The sequence below is a fragment of the Mya arenaria genome, chromosome 9 (assembly GCF_026914265.1).
Source record: "Mya arenaria isolate MELC-2E11 chromosome 9, ASM2691426v1".
Lineage (NCBI taxonomy): Eukaryota > Metazoa > Mollusca > Bivalvia > Myida > Myidae > Mya > Mya arenaria.
Genome location: NC_069130.1, coordinates 47,269,318 through 47,285,373, shown reverse-complemented (window position 1 = coordinate 47,285,373; position 16,056 = coordinate 47,269,318). Strand labels below are relative to the sequence as shown.

General features: G+C 33.6%; 1 protein-coding gene across 2 annotated transcripts in view; it reads right to left on the bottom strand.

The window, feature by feature from the left end:
* LOC128246848 (voltage-gated potassium channel subunit beta-2-like) overlaps positions 1-16,056 on the bottom strand; it is a 53,919-nt gene that overhangs the window by 31,393 nt on the left and 6,470 nt on the right. The window contains exons 3-7 of one of the 2 annotated variants that reach the window (XM_052965332.1): positions 15,612-15,655; positions 14,399-14,436; positions 13,983-14,062; positions 7,669-7,698; positions 107-151 (exon numbers count right to left, since the gene is read on the bottom strand). In XM_052965332.1, the coding sequence (XP_052821292.1) occupies positions 107-151; positions 7,669-7,698; positions 13,983-14,062; positions 14,399-14,436; positions 15,612-15,655 (237 nt within the window). The remainder of the gene's footprint in view (positions 1-106; positions 152-7,668; positions 7,699-13,982; positions 14,063-14,398; positions 14,437-15,611; positions 15,656-16,056) is intronic. The other variant, XM_052965334.1, reaches the window with a different exon arrangement.

Genomic DNA, 16,056 nt, shown 5'->3' with positions numbered 1-16,056 from the left:
CATTCTTTATGTATATAAAAAAAAAATACCTTCAGTGTTGTTGGACTACAATATAAAACATATAATAACGACATACGAAGTGGACAAATTATATTTTTAGACATACCTCCATGTTTTCTTCTGCAATATCTTTCCCAGGATAATCTCAGCCCTGAAACAGAGAGACAGCTCCCAACCATCTGTTATTACATGCACGTTTTAACCACCTGGCACCCCTGCCCCACCACCTAAACTCCCTACCCCCCCCCCCATTATCCTAATTAACCATCTGTCACAACATGGTTATACACAATTAACAATCTGTCACAACATGGACCTCCTGCCCCCTCCCCCCAACAAACATTATCCTAATTAACCATCTGTCATGATCCAAATGGACCCCTCCCCCATTATTCTAATTTACCATCTGTTACAACATAGTTACACCAACTAGAAAACCAAGCTCCCCATTGGCCTAACTGTCACAACCTTGAACTCCTGCACACCCAAATATCCTACTTAATCCTCTGTCCTAACATTGTTATTCCGACCATTCCTGAAACCCTGCCCACATTAACCTTAAAAACATTTTTCATTTCTCAAATAAACCTTAAACACATTTGGCATTGCTAAGTGACAACCACCAAAAGATCATGCCCAGATTACCACAATTAACCATCTGTCATTTCTTGGTATTACCCAATTGAATACCTTGCCCAGATTATCAAAAATAACCATCTGTCAAAACCCTGCTCTGATTATCACAATTAACCATCTATCATTACATAGACATCGTCACTTGAATACCCTGCCCATATTATCACAATTAACCATCTGTCATTACATGCACATCACCACTTGAATACCCTGCACAGATTATCACAATTAACCATCTGTCATTACATGGACATCACCACTTGAATACCCTGCACAGATTATCACAATTAACCATCTGTCATTACATGGACATCACCACTTGAATACCCTGCCCATATTATCACAATTAACCATCTGTCATAACATGGACATCACCACTTGAATACCCTGCCCATATTATCACAATTAACCATCTGTCATTACATAGACATCGTCACTTGAATACCCTGCCCATATTATCACAATTAACCATCTGTCATTACATAGACATCGTCACTTGAATACCCGCCCATATTATCACAATTAACCATCTGTCATTACATGGACATCACCACTTAAATACCCTGCCCATATTATCACAATTAACCATCTGTCATTACATAGACATCGTCACTTGAATACCCGCCCATATTATCACAATTAACCATCTGTCATAACATGGACATCACCACTTGAATACCCTGCCCATATTATCACAATTAACCATCTGTCATTACATAGACATCGTCACTTGAATACCCGCCCATATTATCACAATTAACCATCTGTCATTACATAGACATCGTCACTTGAATACCCTGCCCATATTATCACAATTAACCATCTGTCATTACATGCACATCACCACTTGAATACCCTGCTCAGATTATCACAATTAACCATCTGTCATAACATGGACATTATCAACTGAATACCTTGCTCTGGTTATCACAAATAACCATCTGTCATTACATGGACATCACCACTTGAATACCCTGCCCATATTATCACAATTAACCATCTGTCATCACATGGACATCATCACTTGAATACCCTGCCCATATTATCACAATTAACCATCTGTCATTAAATAGACATTGTCACTTGAATACCCTGCCCATATTATCACAATTAACCATCTGTCATTACATGGACATCACCACTTGAATACCCTGCCCATATTATCACAATTAACCATCTGTCATTACATAGACATAGTCACTTGAATACCCTGCCCATATTATCACAATTAACCATCTGTCATTACATGGACATCACCACTTGAATACCCTGCTCAGATTATCACAATTAACCATCTGTCATAACATGGACATTATCAACTGAATACCTTGCTCTGGTTATCACAAATAACCATCTGTCATCACATGGACATTATCGCCGGAATACCTTGACCTGATTAACACAATTAACCATCTGTCATCACATGGACATTATCGCCTGAATACCTTCCTCTGATTATCACATTTAACCATCTGTCATTTCTTGATATTACTCACTTGAATACCCTGAACCATCTGTCATTTCTTGATATTACCCACTTGAATACCCTGCTCAGATTATCACAATTAACCATCTGTCATTTCTTGATATTACCCACTTGAATACCCTGCCATGATTATCACAATTAACCATCTGTCATAACATGGACATTATCACCTGAATACCTTGCCCTGATTATCACAATTAACCATCTGTCATCACATGGACATTATCGCCTGAATACCTTCCTCTGATTATCACAATTAACCATCTGTCATTACATGCACATCACCACTTGAATACCCTGCTCAGATTATCACAATTAACCATCTGTCATTTCTTGATATTACCCACTTGAATACCCTGCCGTGATTATCACAATTAACCACCTGTCATTACATGGACAATATCACTTGAATACCCTGCCGTGATTATCACAATTAACCATCTGTCATCACATGGACATTATCACCTGAATACCCTGCTCTGATTATCACAATTAACCATCTGTCATTTCTTGATATTACCCACTTTAATACCCTGCCGTGATTATCACAATTAACCATCTGTCATTACATGGACATCATCACCTGAATACCTTGCTCTGATTATCACAATTAACCATCTGTCATCACATGGACATCATCACTTAAATACCCTGCTCTGATTTTTACAATTAACCATCTGTCATAACATGGACATCATCACTTGAATACCTTGCCCAGATTATCACAATTATCCATCTGTCATTTCTTAGTATTACCGACTTGAATACCTTGCCCAGGTATCACAATTATTTTTCTGACATTACATGGTTATAACCACCTAAAAATCCTGTCAAGATTATTTGAATAATAATAATAATGATTAATTTAATTACTATCTGTCACTACATGTTTATACCCATTTTAAAACTCAGCCAATACTATAATAATTAACCATCTGTAACAATATGGTTATAATCACATGACATTAAAAACCCTGCCCAGATTATTATAAATAACCATCGGTAATTACATGGATATAAACATCAGAAAACCCTGCCCAGATTACGACAATTAACCATTTATCATTATATGGTTATAATGACTTGAACATCTTCCTTTGCTGTTAACACAGATTCTAAATCAAACAGTTCCCAATCCCCCTTAAATGCATAAGTGCCCACTCAGTCAAATACCTGAATAGAGTCCGCGAATACTCCCCAGCAGGCACACAATGTTGATCAGACTTTTTTTTCAAATATAAAACCTATGTAGGGATTCAGACAAAATATCACATTTAATTTACCAACATAACCCTTCCAATGTTATGCTTTTCGATTTTCACATGTTTTTTTTTCAGGTTTTCAAGTTCACAAACAATTGGCAATAACACAACACATTGAAAACAATCTATATGCATACCATCATGAAATAATAACTTTTCTCCCACCTCCGATAAGTAGATCCAATAATTTAACCATGCTAGAAATTCTTATCTTGCCCACAGACGAAGATAAAATGCCCGTATGGAACTCCTTTTTAATGGTCACCACATTGTAATTACCTCCCTTGCTGAAGACTGTCGTCTGTAGCATCATGGAAATCTTGTCTTGTGGCTTGAACGCTTATCAACTATTTCTCGCTTCAACCTTAGAACTATTTAAAGACTGATTTGATTATTAACATAATCTGAATCACTGCGTGCATATCCATGACTACCACGAATTATCACATATCCATACGCAATTATTTTCACTAGGCACAAAAGAACTCCAGCAAAAAATAATTTTTTACTTAATTTTGTTTAACTGAGGTGGGAGAAAAAGCATCTACCATAGCCGCTTGTGTAAGATAGGTTCATCCTGACCCTCGCGCAGGGTGTTTTGCAGAAACTCGGTAAACCTTGTTTCCGCAAAACACCCTACACTCTCGGCCATGGAAGATACTTATAATATTACATAAGAGTATGTTAAGTAATCTATGCTGTTAAGTATAGTAACCTATGCTGTCAGTAAATTCAAAGTTTGAAAGTAGGTTTTGGTGCATGTTTTCCCATTGTACCTGTAACCTAACGGAATGAAAAAGTGTCAACAGTGTAAAATACACACAACTAATTTAATGAAAGTAACTATGCAATAGTCTATTTTATTATGTAATATGACACAGGACATGTATGTACGTGTTTTTGCATACAGACTGTATTATATTAATTTATTGGTCATTCTTGCCAAATATTTGGCATTAGATTGGAAAGTAGTCAGATCTGAAAATAAGATCATATGGAAAAAAAGATGTTCCAAAAAATGTTCATATCTGACAGGAAAACCAACATCATGTGCCTCAGGTAAGCTCTTTATGGCTGGTTTATAGCAATAAATCAAAAGTATGATGAACCAAACCAAGTTGACTGTGATGCACCTGGCATTTAACTATTTTTTCTCTTCTCTTGGTTGTGTAACGTTTTGATGTCTGACAATAACAACTCTCCCATTCAACAAATAGACACGTGCAAAGAGAGACCCACCAGTACGGATTCTGTTGTGACAAAAGAATCAAAACACTAATTACTTTTCCATAAACAGCCATCCCTATATACAATGTATATAACTTGTTTGTGTTTAGTGAATATCATTTAAAGAACTTTCAAGACACAACAAGAACTTTTGTGAAACAACAATAAAGAATCCCATCCTTGCTATTATTTTAAGAATTTTGACGCTCAAATGTTAATTTTGACCACATGTAAAGAATATCTATGGGGATGGCCAAGGTTACATGTAAACAGATTTATAGATAATATTAATAATATATAACTTTTTTTCTCTAACATTTTATAAAGCACCCCTCAAAATTATATAAAATACATATGTGACATAATCTGCAAAAATGAGTCCTTTTGAGATATTCATGTTAAGATAGGATTATAAAACAAACCTAAAACAATTTAATTACCCTAAAACAATGTAATAAAATAAGTCAAGAGCATCTTCAAAAACATGTAAACACTAACTATGACGGCCTGGAAGCGAGACATGATACCTCACGAAAATGAAGATGACACATTTTCCTCTGATGATGTCACATATGTACATAATTTATTATATATTTACTCAAATATTATTTTTGGGGTCCTAACAGTTTTCAAAACAAATCTATAAAAATATGTATATAACAGCTTAATTTATAAATAGGCAACAAATTTGAAAGGAGACAATTTCAGCTTTAAGTATAAGTAGTTTTCTGAAAAAAATGGGTTTATATAATGTTATTAAAGTAATTTTTTATTTCTGCTTTAAGAGACCACATGCTTTACCTTTATTTCTGAATTATTTTCAGTGATTTTTTTCATATAGAAAATAGCCTTTTTCTTTCATGACACAACATACTTGACATATATTTTATTAATTCATTTTCAGCTATAGAAAATGACTTCAGTAATATTCAATGGATGCTGACAATTTGCCAAGTAAAACAAACTTATGATGCCAAATTTTCAGACTGAAGTTTGGCGAGAAGTTGAATAAAAGCATTATTATAATATTCATAGCCTGATTAATGGCATCTGTTAAGTCCAAAAGATAGTTTGAACTCTTAACTGAAAAGAAACATGGAGGGTATTCATTTAAACATGTATGTATTGGAGAATGTACGGTATGAAGCTCCGACCAAATAGTGTAGTTCAGTTGACTATAATCAGACATTCATGCATGGGGCCACAGCAGCCAAGGCAGATTCAGGGTGATAACATATGTCAGAATAATCATTGGGACAGAAATACACTCATAATGTTCTTACTAAAATTGGTTTAAAGTTACACCAATAATATCATCCCTTAACAAAGGTTTAAGAAAAATAGAGGTGTCATTTTTTTTATATATTTCAGTTTCGGTTTCATTAATTGAATCAAAATTTGAGGTTGACTTAAAGGGAAACCTAAAAAAACTGACCCCATTCCTTGTAACAACTTTGGGGTTTCCCTAAAAGGAGAAATTTAGAGGAAAAAGAGAATTTTTCTTTCCTATCATTAAATAAACACTTATCTGAGTAAATTTGCCTTCTTTCATTTATACCAGTCTATATTTTATGATATAAATTTATTTAAAATTATGTGATATAAACTGATTGGAAGCTACTTGAGCAAGAAAGACAACTCATAGTGACAGTGCAAAACCTACTAAATATGTAATTTGAGTTGTCTTTCTTGGACCCTGTAGCTTCCATTCCTCCCAATATGAATTGTTCAACCAGTTTTCATATATGCCTTTTCATCAATAATAGACTAAATTAAATAACCAGTTCACTAATTTACCTAGAGTAGATAGGACATACTTTGTTAAAAAGCTGCTACGTAAGAAAAAGATGCATCAATTCATTTACAGCTGTATTTCAGTTATATGCATTCAAAGAAAGTGATTATTAGTCAACATAAATTGAATAAAAGATAGCATGACATGGAGTGATTTAAAGCTATAAAAACATTATAGAGAGATAATGTAAAAACCAAACACTTTAAAATGTTATGTTTTTTTAACATTCAAAAGCAATCAAAAATAAATTTCAAGATAACTGTAAATGGAAAAGGCATATTATACAAAGTTTTGAAACATGCTTAATTCTAACACGGTATTTTGCACCCTCAAACTATAATTTCACTCCTTTTCATAATAAATCAAAGTTGCTGTGTTCAAATTTTCGTGGATTCAGATTAGCACCATCCAAAAAATGGCCATTCAAGGGGCACAGTAGCATTGAAACATTTTTTTTAAATTTTAATGCATTATTATGTTTAACACATTTGAACCAAAAAAGCATTATGATTTGTGTACAGGTAAAAAATATAAGCAATATTTTGGCTTTTTATAATTGGGGAATTTATTAATTAAACTTTTTTTTTAAAGCTGCACTGTCACAGATTTACCGTTTTGACAATTTTTTTCTCTTTTATTTTGTCTTGCAAAAAGCAAATTTTTGCGTAAATATCTGCAAACCAGTGATAAATGATTGCTCACAAAAGATCAGATCGCAGATTTTCATATTTACGGTTTAAGAAAAATGCTTAAAACATCAGTTTTTGAACTTAAATATAAAAATCTGCGACCTAATTTTTTGTCAGCATTCTTAACTGGTTTCCACACATTTTCGCAAAAATTGGCTCGTTCCAAGACTAAAAATAAAAAAGTTGTCAAAACGTTCAATCTGTGAGAGTGCAGCTTTAATGAAGTATCAGTACGCAAATCATTTAACAAAATAACGCATTAAAAGTAAAAATAATGTTTGCCTCAGCTAATATTGTCAATGTGCCCCTTTAAGACTCCGAAATAGCAAAAATCAGCCCTTTCGGCAAAGAAGAGGTGTAATGTGAAAAGATTCAGATTTTAAAATAAACTCATTTAAATTCTTTAAGCTTTCATTTCTAGCATTAAACATTACTCTCAGGAGGCAATAGGTTAAAAAATAAAACATTTGGAATTGGAAATAAAGCACAAGAGGGGCAACTGTGAGCTTATCAAGAAATAAAAGCAAGACAGAGTTATCACCCTTTAGCTACAACACAAAAACATACAATTACCTCATGGCTATCTGGTCTGTAAAATGAATTCTGCAAGGCAAATAAACAGTTTGTGCAGTGAACTTATTGTTTTTAATGATTTATGAATGATATGATTAACTGTTGGTAACATTATAAAACTCATTTTTCAACTCTCTAAGAGCTTAATTACAAAACTGTTGTTGCTGTTTTCCAAATTAAAGCTCAAAAGGAAATGCTTGATTTTAATGTTTCAGTTATATTTCAAAAACTAAACTTTGCTTTACATTCAAATACTCAAATATATTATAGGTCTTAAAAGCCATTAAAAAGGGCCCTGAGTTTTTTTTTAATTTATTAAGTGATATAACATAAATTATGATATAAATTATTTGATATAAAAATCATTCTGTCCAAAAATAATTTCATTATAGGGTTTACAATATCTGAATGGAAAGGGGGCAATGTTTTAAAACGAATGTTTTGGTGTATAATTATACATTAAATATATTACTATGATTTATATAAATGCTTTTCAAACTGACAAAAGTTTACCAGGCTTAAATAGGATACTGTTACATCATTGAAGCTGACTGTGCTGGATCATCAGAAAGGATTTTGATCGATCTTACATTTTATCTTAAAGGCCTAGTTTAAGCCATCTTTAAGTGAACCTCCCCCTTCCAAAAAAAAATATAAGTATAGTACACAACTTCTATGTATTGATCTTAATCTTTATCACCGTCTGCTGTCTATCAGGTCCCAGATCTGAGTGTCCTGCTGTGCAATACTGGAGGTTTTTTGTTGTAGAAATAAACAAAATATCTTGTTTAATTGTGTTTAAAGTTTTTAAATAATAATCAAGTTATTATTACCATACTTTAGAATAAGAATAAGTCTTAATGCAATATACACAATAGCTGAATAGAATATAAGACAGGATCATGTTGGAAATTTGCTGTTATAATAGAGCAGACAAAAAAGGATATCATGTTGTGCCAATATTTTGAAGTGACTGTGAAAAAACATTATATGTATGTTTCAAAGTTTATTATAAAGACAAACTTCTGTGAAACGGCTCTTACCATTAAGACATTCTTTTTGTATGTTTATAAAAATTATTTATATCCCATCAAGCCACTGCAACATTAAATCACCTCACACTTTTTTGAATATTTGTATGTTTGTAGGTTATTAATTGTATATGATGAAAGAGACTGCAGATAAATAATACTTGCATTTAAAATTTGACTTTTTTCATTGATCTGATGATCATTTTACAGATTTCTTTAAGATATATTTTGTATTCTCACTTTATGTATTAAATGACATAAAGAACCTAAATTTTCTTTTGACATACTAAATCTCGATTAAAATGGGTCTTAACACTGCCTTATTAAATCGCTCTTTAAAATAAGAGTAAACTGAAAATTATATCATGAATATGATATTAGTGCTTGAAACTTAACATACAAAAAACCTACTGATGAAAAGGCTAAAATTAAACACAATTCGAAAATTGCTCAGAACTTTCCCATCATAATGTTAACTTTAAAGGTGAAATATTTTTATGATGTCTTCATACATTTAAATAAAAAATATTTTTTTTAATTGATATCCCCCGCCTGAATAGGCAAAGTTCATGGATTGAAAGTGAAAAGTAGGTGGAATATTCCTATATTAACATGTAATATGGCTGCAGAGAAATGGACCATTATGAACATTACCCTGCTCTGATTATCACAATTAACCATCTGACATAACATGGACATCATCACCTGAATACCCTGCTCGATTATCACAATTAACCATCTGTCATAACATGGACATCATCACTTGAATACCCTGCTCTGATTATCACAATTAACCATCTGTCATAACATGGACATCATCACCTGAATACCCTGTCCAGATTATCACAATTAACCATCTGTCATAACATGGACATCATCACCTGAATACCCTGTCCAAATAATCACAATTAACCATCTGTCATAACATGGACATCATCACCTGAATACCCTGTCCAGATTATCACAATTAACCATCTGTCATAACATGGACATCATCATCTGAATACCCTGTTAATTATCACAATTAACCATCTGTCATCACATGGACATCATCACCTGAATACCCTGCTCTGATTATCACAATTAACCATCTGTCATAACATGGACATCATCACCTGAATACCCTGTTCTGATTATCACAATTAACCATCTGTCATAACATGGACATCATCACCTGAATACTCTGCTCGGATTATCACAATTAACCATCTGTCATAACATGGACATCATCACCTGAATACCCTGTTCTGATTATCACAATTAACCATCTGTCATAACATGGACATCATCACCTGAATACCCTGCTCGGATTATCACAATTAACCATCTGTCATAACATGGACATCATCGCTTGAATACCCTGCTCTGATTATCACAATTAACCATCTGTCATCACATGGACATCATCACCTGAATACCCTGCTCTGATAATCACAATTAACCATCTGTCATAACATGGACATCATCACCTGAATACCCTGCTCTGATTATCACAATTAACCATCTGTCATAACATGGACATCATCACTTGAATACCCTGCTCTGATTATCACAATTAACCATCTGTCATCACATGGACATCATCGCTTGAATACCCTGCTCTGATTATCACAATTAACCATCTGTCATCACATGGACATCATCACTTGAATACCCTGCTCTGATTATCACAATTAACCATCTGTCATAACATGGACATCATCACCTGAATACCCTGCTCTGATAATCAAAATTAACCATCTGTCATCACATGGACATCATCACCTGAATACCCTGCTCTGATTATCACAATTAACCATCTGTCATAACATGGACATCATCACCTGAATACCCTGCTGTGATTTTCACAATTAACCATCTGTCATAACATGGACATCATCACTTGAATACCCTGCTCTGATTATCACAATTAACCATCTGTCATAACATGGACATCATCACCTGAATACCCTGCTCTGATAATCACAATTAACCATCTGTCATAACATGGACATCATCACTTGAATACCCTGCTCTGATAATCACAATTAACCATCTGTCATAACATGGACATCATCACCTGAATACCCTACTCTGATAATCACAATTAACCATCTGTCATAACATGGACGTGAAAAGTAGGTGGAATATTCCTATATTAACATGTAATATGGCTGCAGAGAAATGGACCATTATGAATGTTGAATATAAGTTTGAGTTTGTTTGGAATTATTTGAAATAAACATGTTGTATATAGAGTAACATTTGTAATAGTTTCTATGAATTTGAATGATTTTTCTAAGATCTGACCTAGTGACCTTATTTTGGATCGTATGTGACCCAGTTTTATATACTCAAAGAGTTCATCAAGGGAAACATTTTGATTAAGTTTCATGAATATTTGACCATGTATAAATGCCTCTAGTTTGTTCCAAAGGTTTTTCTACGATTTGACCTAGTTTTTGACCCCATGTTACCCCCTTTTTACAAGTGGTCTAGATATGATCAAGGGGAACCAAGGTTGACCAAGTTTGAACATTTTCTGATGAATGCCTACCAAGATATGGTTTCAGACGGATGGACGGAAGGACAATGGAATGACGGACGGATGGACAACGGCAAAAAAATATCCCCCTCCTTCGATTCGGTGGGGGATAACAAGCTGAAACTATTGTGACCCCATGTTTGTAAGAATAACAGCAGATCACAAGAGTGTCAATCAAACCTTTAGAGTTGTAAGGATTTTAAAATTAACCTCAATCAGGTTAAAAACGTTGTTTACTTAAAGTTCTGAACAATCCGTCAGTTAATACATAATGGATCAAAATTACACAAATACAAATACATCCAGGGTTCTCAATAAGTTTCGATCATACCATACCAAATAGTATTGTAACTGACCAGCTACTATTTATTTTAATTAAAATTGTCTTATTTTTCCAAATTTGTACCAGTTAAATGCCATTCAAACCGTCCAGCCTGTGGCGGGTTCTTATTGAAAACACTGTACATTACAACCATTTATATTATAATACAACATTGACTGACATTTTACCAAATACAGGCCACAAAATACTACATTAAAACAAAGTGGGCACAATTTAAAGCACATGGCTGGTATTAATATAACATCTTAAGTCATTTCCAAACAGAACTTGATTTTCAAAAATTAAATTATTTCAGTTTTTATATCATACGACTATTGAGAAACTTTACTACGGAGAGTCACCGGAAAGTGACTTAAGTTAAGAAATGACTTAAGGTGCATTATGAATAACTAGCCCAGCCCCACTTTAAGCGCACAAATAATTAAAGACAGGGGAAGTCAATAATTAACCAAATCTGTTTCATTACATGCGTTCAATAGTCACTTTGTCTGTCATCACCTTAAACTTAATGCTTATTTGTGAAGAGAAAAATAATTTTAGGTGAAAAGCATAGAAATAAGTGTATTCATTCTTCTAAAATTATAGTTTCAATGAAAATATGGTTGTTGTATTTCGTTAAAGTTGCCCTCTCACAGATTGACATTTTTGACATTTTTTAATAGTTGGTCTGTGAGAATAAGCTGATTTTGGTATCAGTGCCTTCAGTTCAGTACTTTAATGTGATTCACAATAGAACAGATCTAAATTGCTTGGGAAACTGCCGAAAATTTCATTTTTCTTAAAGCATAAATAACACTAATCTAGCCATCAAATATCTTAATCTTCGAACGCAATTATGAAAAACTGCAATCTGATCAGTTGTCAGCAGTCTTGTATCACTGATTCCTGACATTTACGTCAAACTTGTCTCATTCCAGGACAAAAAATGATTGAAAAAATTCCAATCTGTGAGAGTGCAGCTTTAATACCATTTTATTTAAGTTGGATTGTGAAGCCAAGAATTGCAATGTAAGGACAATTAAATGCAAACATTTCCTACTGGGTGTCAAGCTAAAATGGTCTTATTTGAGAAAATAATCAGTGATTACTTTTGTGAAATAATTCATTATGACGTACATGTATATAACTCTCTCTGCATGGTGTTACGCCAGAATGTGGTCTTGTGTGTTGTGTAAGAAACTGTTAAAATCATATATAACTTCTGTATGGAAACCCACATGTCCGACTAGTGGACCACATGAGAAACGCACATACCGTATATGTCCTATTAAATGTGCCCTGCAATGACTTTTTAGAATCCTGCGAGTTGAACAGGAACCATTTTTAGGGTACCCATTTAGCAACTTCTTCAAATCAGCTAATTTGAAGTAAAGAACATGAACAAGCAGTAAACATGAACAAGCAGTTTCCGCTGCATCGTACCTGTAAACTTTCCATGATGTGAAAATAAATTATATGGTCTGCTGAATACATGACTCCAATATATCAATACACAATTTGATGCAATTTTATCGTCATTACGTGCAATAGGGTATGGGTTGTCCGTATATGCATGACATTAGCAGGTGCCTGAAAATGACGGCCTTAGGATTTCTTGATTTTTTTGTAACTTTTAAATTTTGGAGTTGAAAGTTTTTTATTGTTTATATCAGAAAATGGGAAAATAGACCCACAAAAGACCCCTGGGCATTCACATTTAGTAGGACATTTACGGTAATCTCACATCAATATTTTATATTTTAAGTACGTAAACATGTTTTTTCATACATGATGTTTATAACAAAGTTCTCAAGCTGTGAAAGACTGTGAATTCTGTTTGTTTTTTTACTATATATATCTTCTAAATACGTCAGACAAGAGTTACATACAGGCATATTGGGGTCAAAGTTGGGCTAAACTGTGACCCACTTACTAAATACTTATACAACAGAATGGTTTTATAATATAATATTTAACTAGCAGCTTTTTTCAAGTTGTTTTTTTGCTAAATACATGATGATCAAAGAAGTGAAGAAGGCCAGGCCTGTCTTTCATAAGAACAATTACAAAACCAGAATATATCATAATAAATATGGTCATTGGATAAGTTCAATTTTTACAATCTTATGTGTATCAATGCGTCGCATAAGTTTAAACTTCAGTATTTCGCAGATTATTTTCTGATGATAAGGTTATGGCTAAGTGAAACTTAAACAACCTAAAATCTGCCCCCTGAATAAAAAAAATGTAAAATGGATGCTTCATTATAAAAGCAGCCATAAGTGTGTGCAATGGGAAGAAAGGAAATTGACCACACAATATCAAATGACAAACCCAGGTACATGTTTAATTCCCAATTCCACAATAGTTCAACTTCTATACATTATGTAGGTCTAGAGTCGACTGTTATTGTGAGAACAAATGCATATGTACTTACTTTCCTGCCGCGTAAACTTCCGCCGTGTCAAAAAAGTTGATTCCACTTTCATACGCCAATGTAAGCATCTCCTCGGCGGTCTGAAATAATGAACAAGAATGACTTTTAACGCTCTTTTGCGAGGTAAATCTAAATTATACATATCACACACAAAAAGGACTTATTTAGGCTGAAGACATCTCACTTATACCATTGAACGTCCCAACCTAAAAACAAAGTTTTTCTTTCCAGGGTTTACGTTATACAAGTTCAACACTAAATTATAATTTTCAGCCACAGCGTACACTTTTAACCATATAGTTTTAAGAAAGAATTAAAACTCAAGTTTTTTCACAACATAATAATTTATGTAACATGTTAAAACTGAGAAATAAGTTCCTCCAATGCTGTGAGCATCAGTTATTTTTCTGGTATACCTCATCTGAAGTCTGCGCACCAAATGTAACCCAGGTCCCTGGAAAAATTAAAAAAATTGTATGAGTGTGTAAATACAGATTTACTTTGATAAAAAAAAAAAAAAAAAAAAAAGTTTTTGAAAATTCAGTGGTCAAAAGTCATATCACATGTATACACTACATGTCACATTAGAATATACTTTCAAAAAAAAAAAAATTAAAAATTAGTTTTGCATGTTCCGGGATGTGATTGACATGGCAGCTGGAGGGCTAAAACCATTTTGGCCATGGGTTCTACGGGGGCTCTCGGGGTCAAAAGCACATTTCCATAGAATAAAACCTGGCTTTTTAGAAGCTCTTTGGAGGGCTCTTGAAGCAAACAGGAATACCAGCTCTAAGAACAGTCATTTCAGCATAGATTGTTACAAGGGTTTTCGGGGGCCAAAAAATAAGCCCTGGGTATTCACTAATGTCTTGAGTCTAATTTGCAAAACTGCAAATCTTCATTGGATTGTACAATTCCTTAACAATATTATATAAATGCTAAAATGCAATACATGTTCCATAATATACAACTTTGATCAGTTATATTTACTTGTAGAAGACTTTGATCAGTTATATTTACTTGTAGAAGACAACTATATTAAACAAGAGGGCCATGATGGACCTAAAACGTTCACCTAAACAAAGAGCCACAACTCTGCATTAATAAAAATGTTGCAATTTAAACATTTCTTAACTGATGACGATGCCTTGTTTAACATTTGTAAAGGATTATGCAATGATGCTACCTGTAAAATTTCATTGAATTTGGCCTGGTAGTTTCAGAGATTTTTTTAAAGCAAAACAGTAAGTCTGCCATTTTGTTGTTGTTGTTGATGATCAATCTCAACGCCTTGTTGTATTTATGTAGAGGGTCATGCAATGAAGCTTCCTGTAAAGTTTCAGTGAATTTGGTCAAGTAGTTTCAGAGGGGATGTGTTTTAAGCAATTGTTGACGGACGGATGGTCAGACGACAGACAAAGAGCGATCACAATAGTTCACCTTGAGCACTTCGTGCTCTGGTGAGCTTAAAAGATAATTTGTTTCATTCAACAATTTGAAATCCTGAGTCTGAATCCCAAACTCGGACTCAATACATTATTAGTATGGCCCCTGTAGTTGTGCATTATCAAAATAATGTGCCCTTGTTTATAGTAAAAACGAAATTTTAGTATAAAAATCCTGCCTTACCAAGGCCAACCATAGACACTCTTAGCCCAGATTTGCCCAAGTTTCTGAAACAGAAAATTAAACACGTTTACACAAAAAGATAGAAAAGATATTATATAACACAAGCGCACCACAAGTGCCCATTAAAACTAGTAAGTTTAAATGTTAATAAAGGGGCATAACTCATAACACAACTCCATTAATCAAGGGGCATAACTTAAGTGGTCACTACTACAAGGCATGTTTTCAATCAATCAAGGGGCATAACTCAAGTGGTCACTAATAGTAGGCATGTTTTCAATCAATCAAGGGGCAAAACTCAAGTGGTCACTAAAAGTAGGCATGATTTCAATCAATCAAGAGGCATAACACAAGTGGTCATTAATAGAAGGCATGTTTTCCATCAATTAAGAGGCATAACTCAAGTGGACACTAATACTAGTCAGCTTTTCTGTCAATCAAGGGA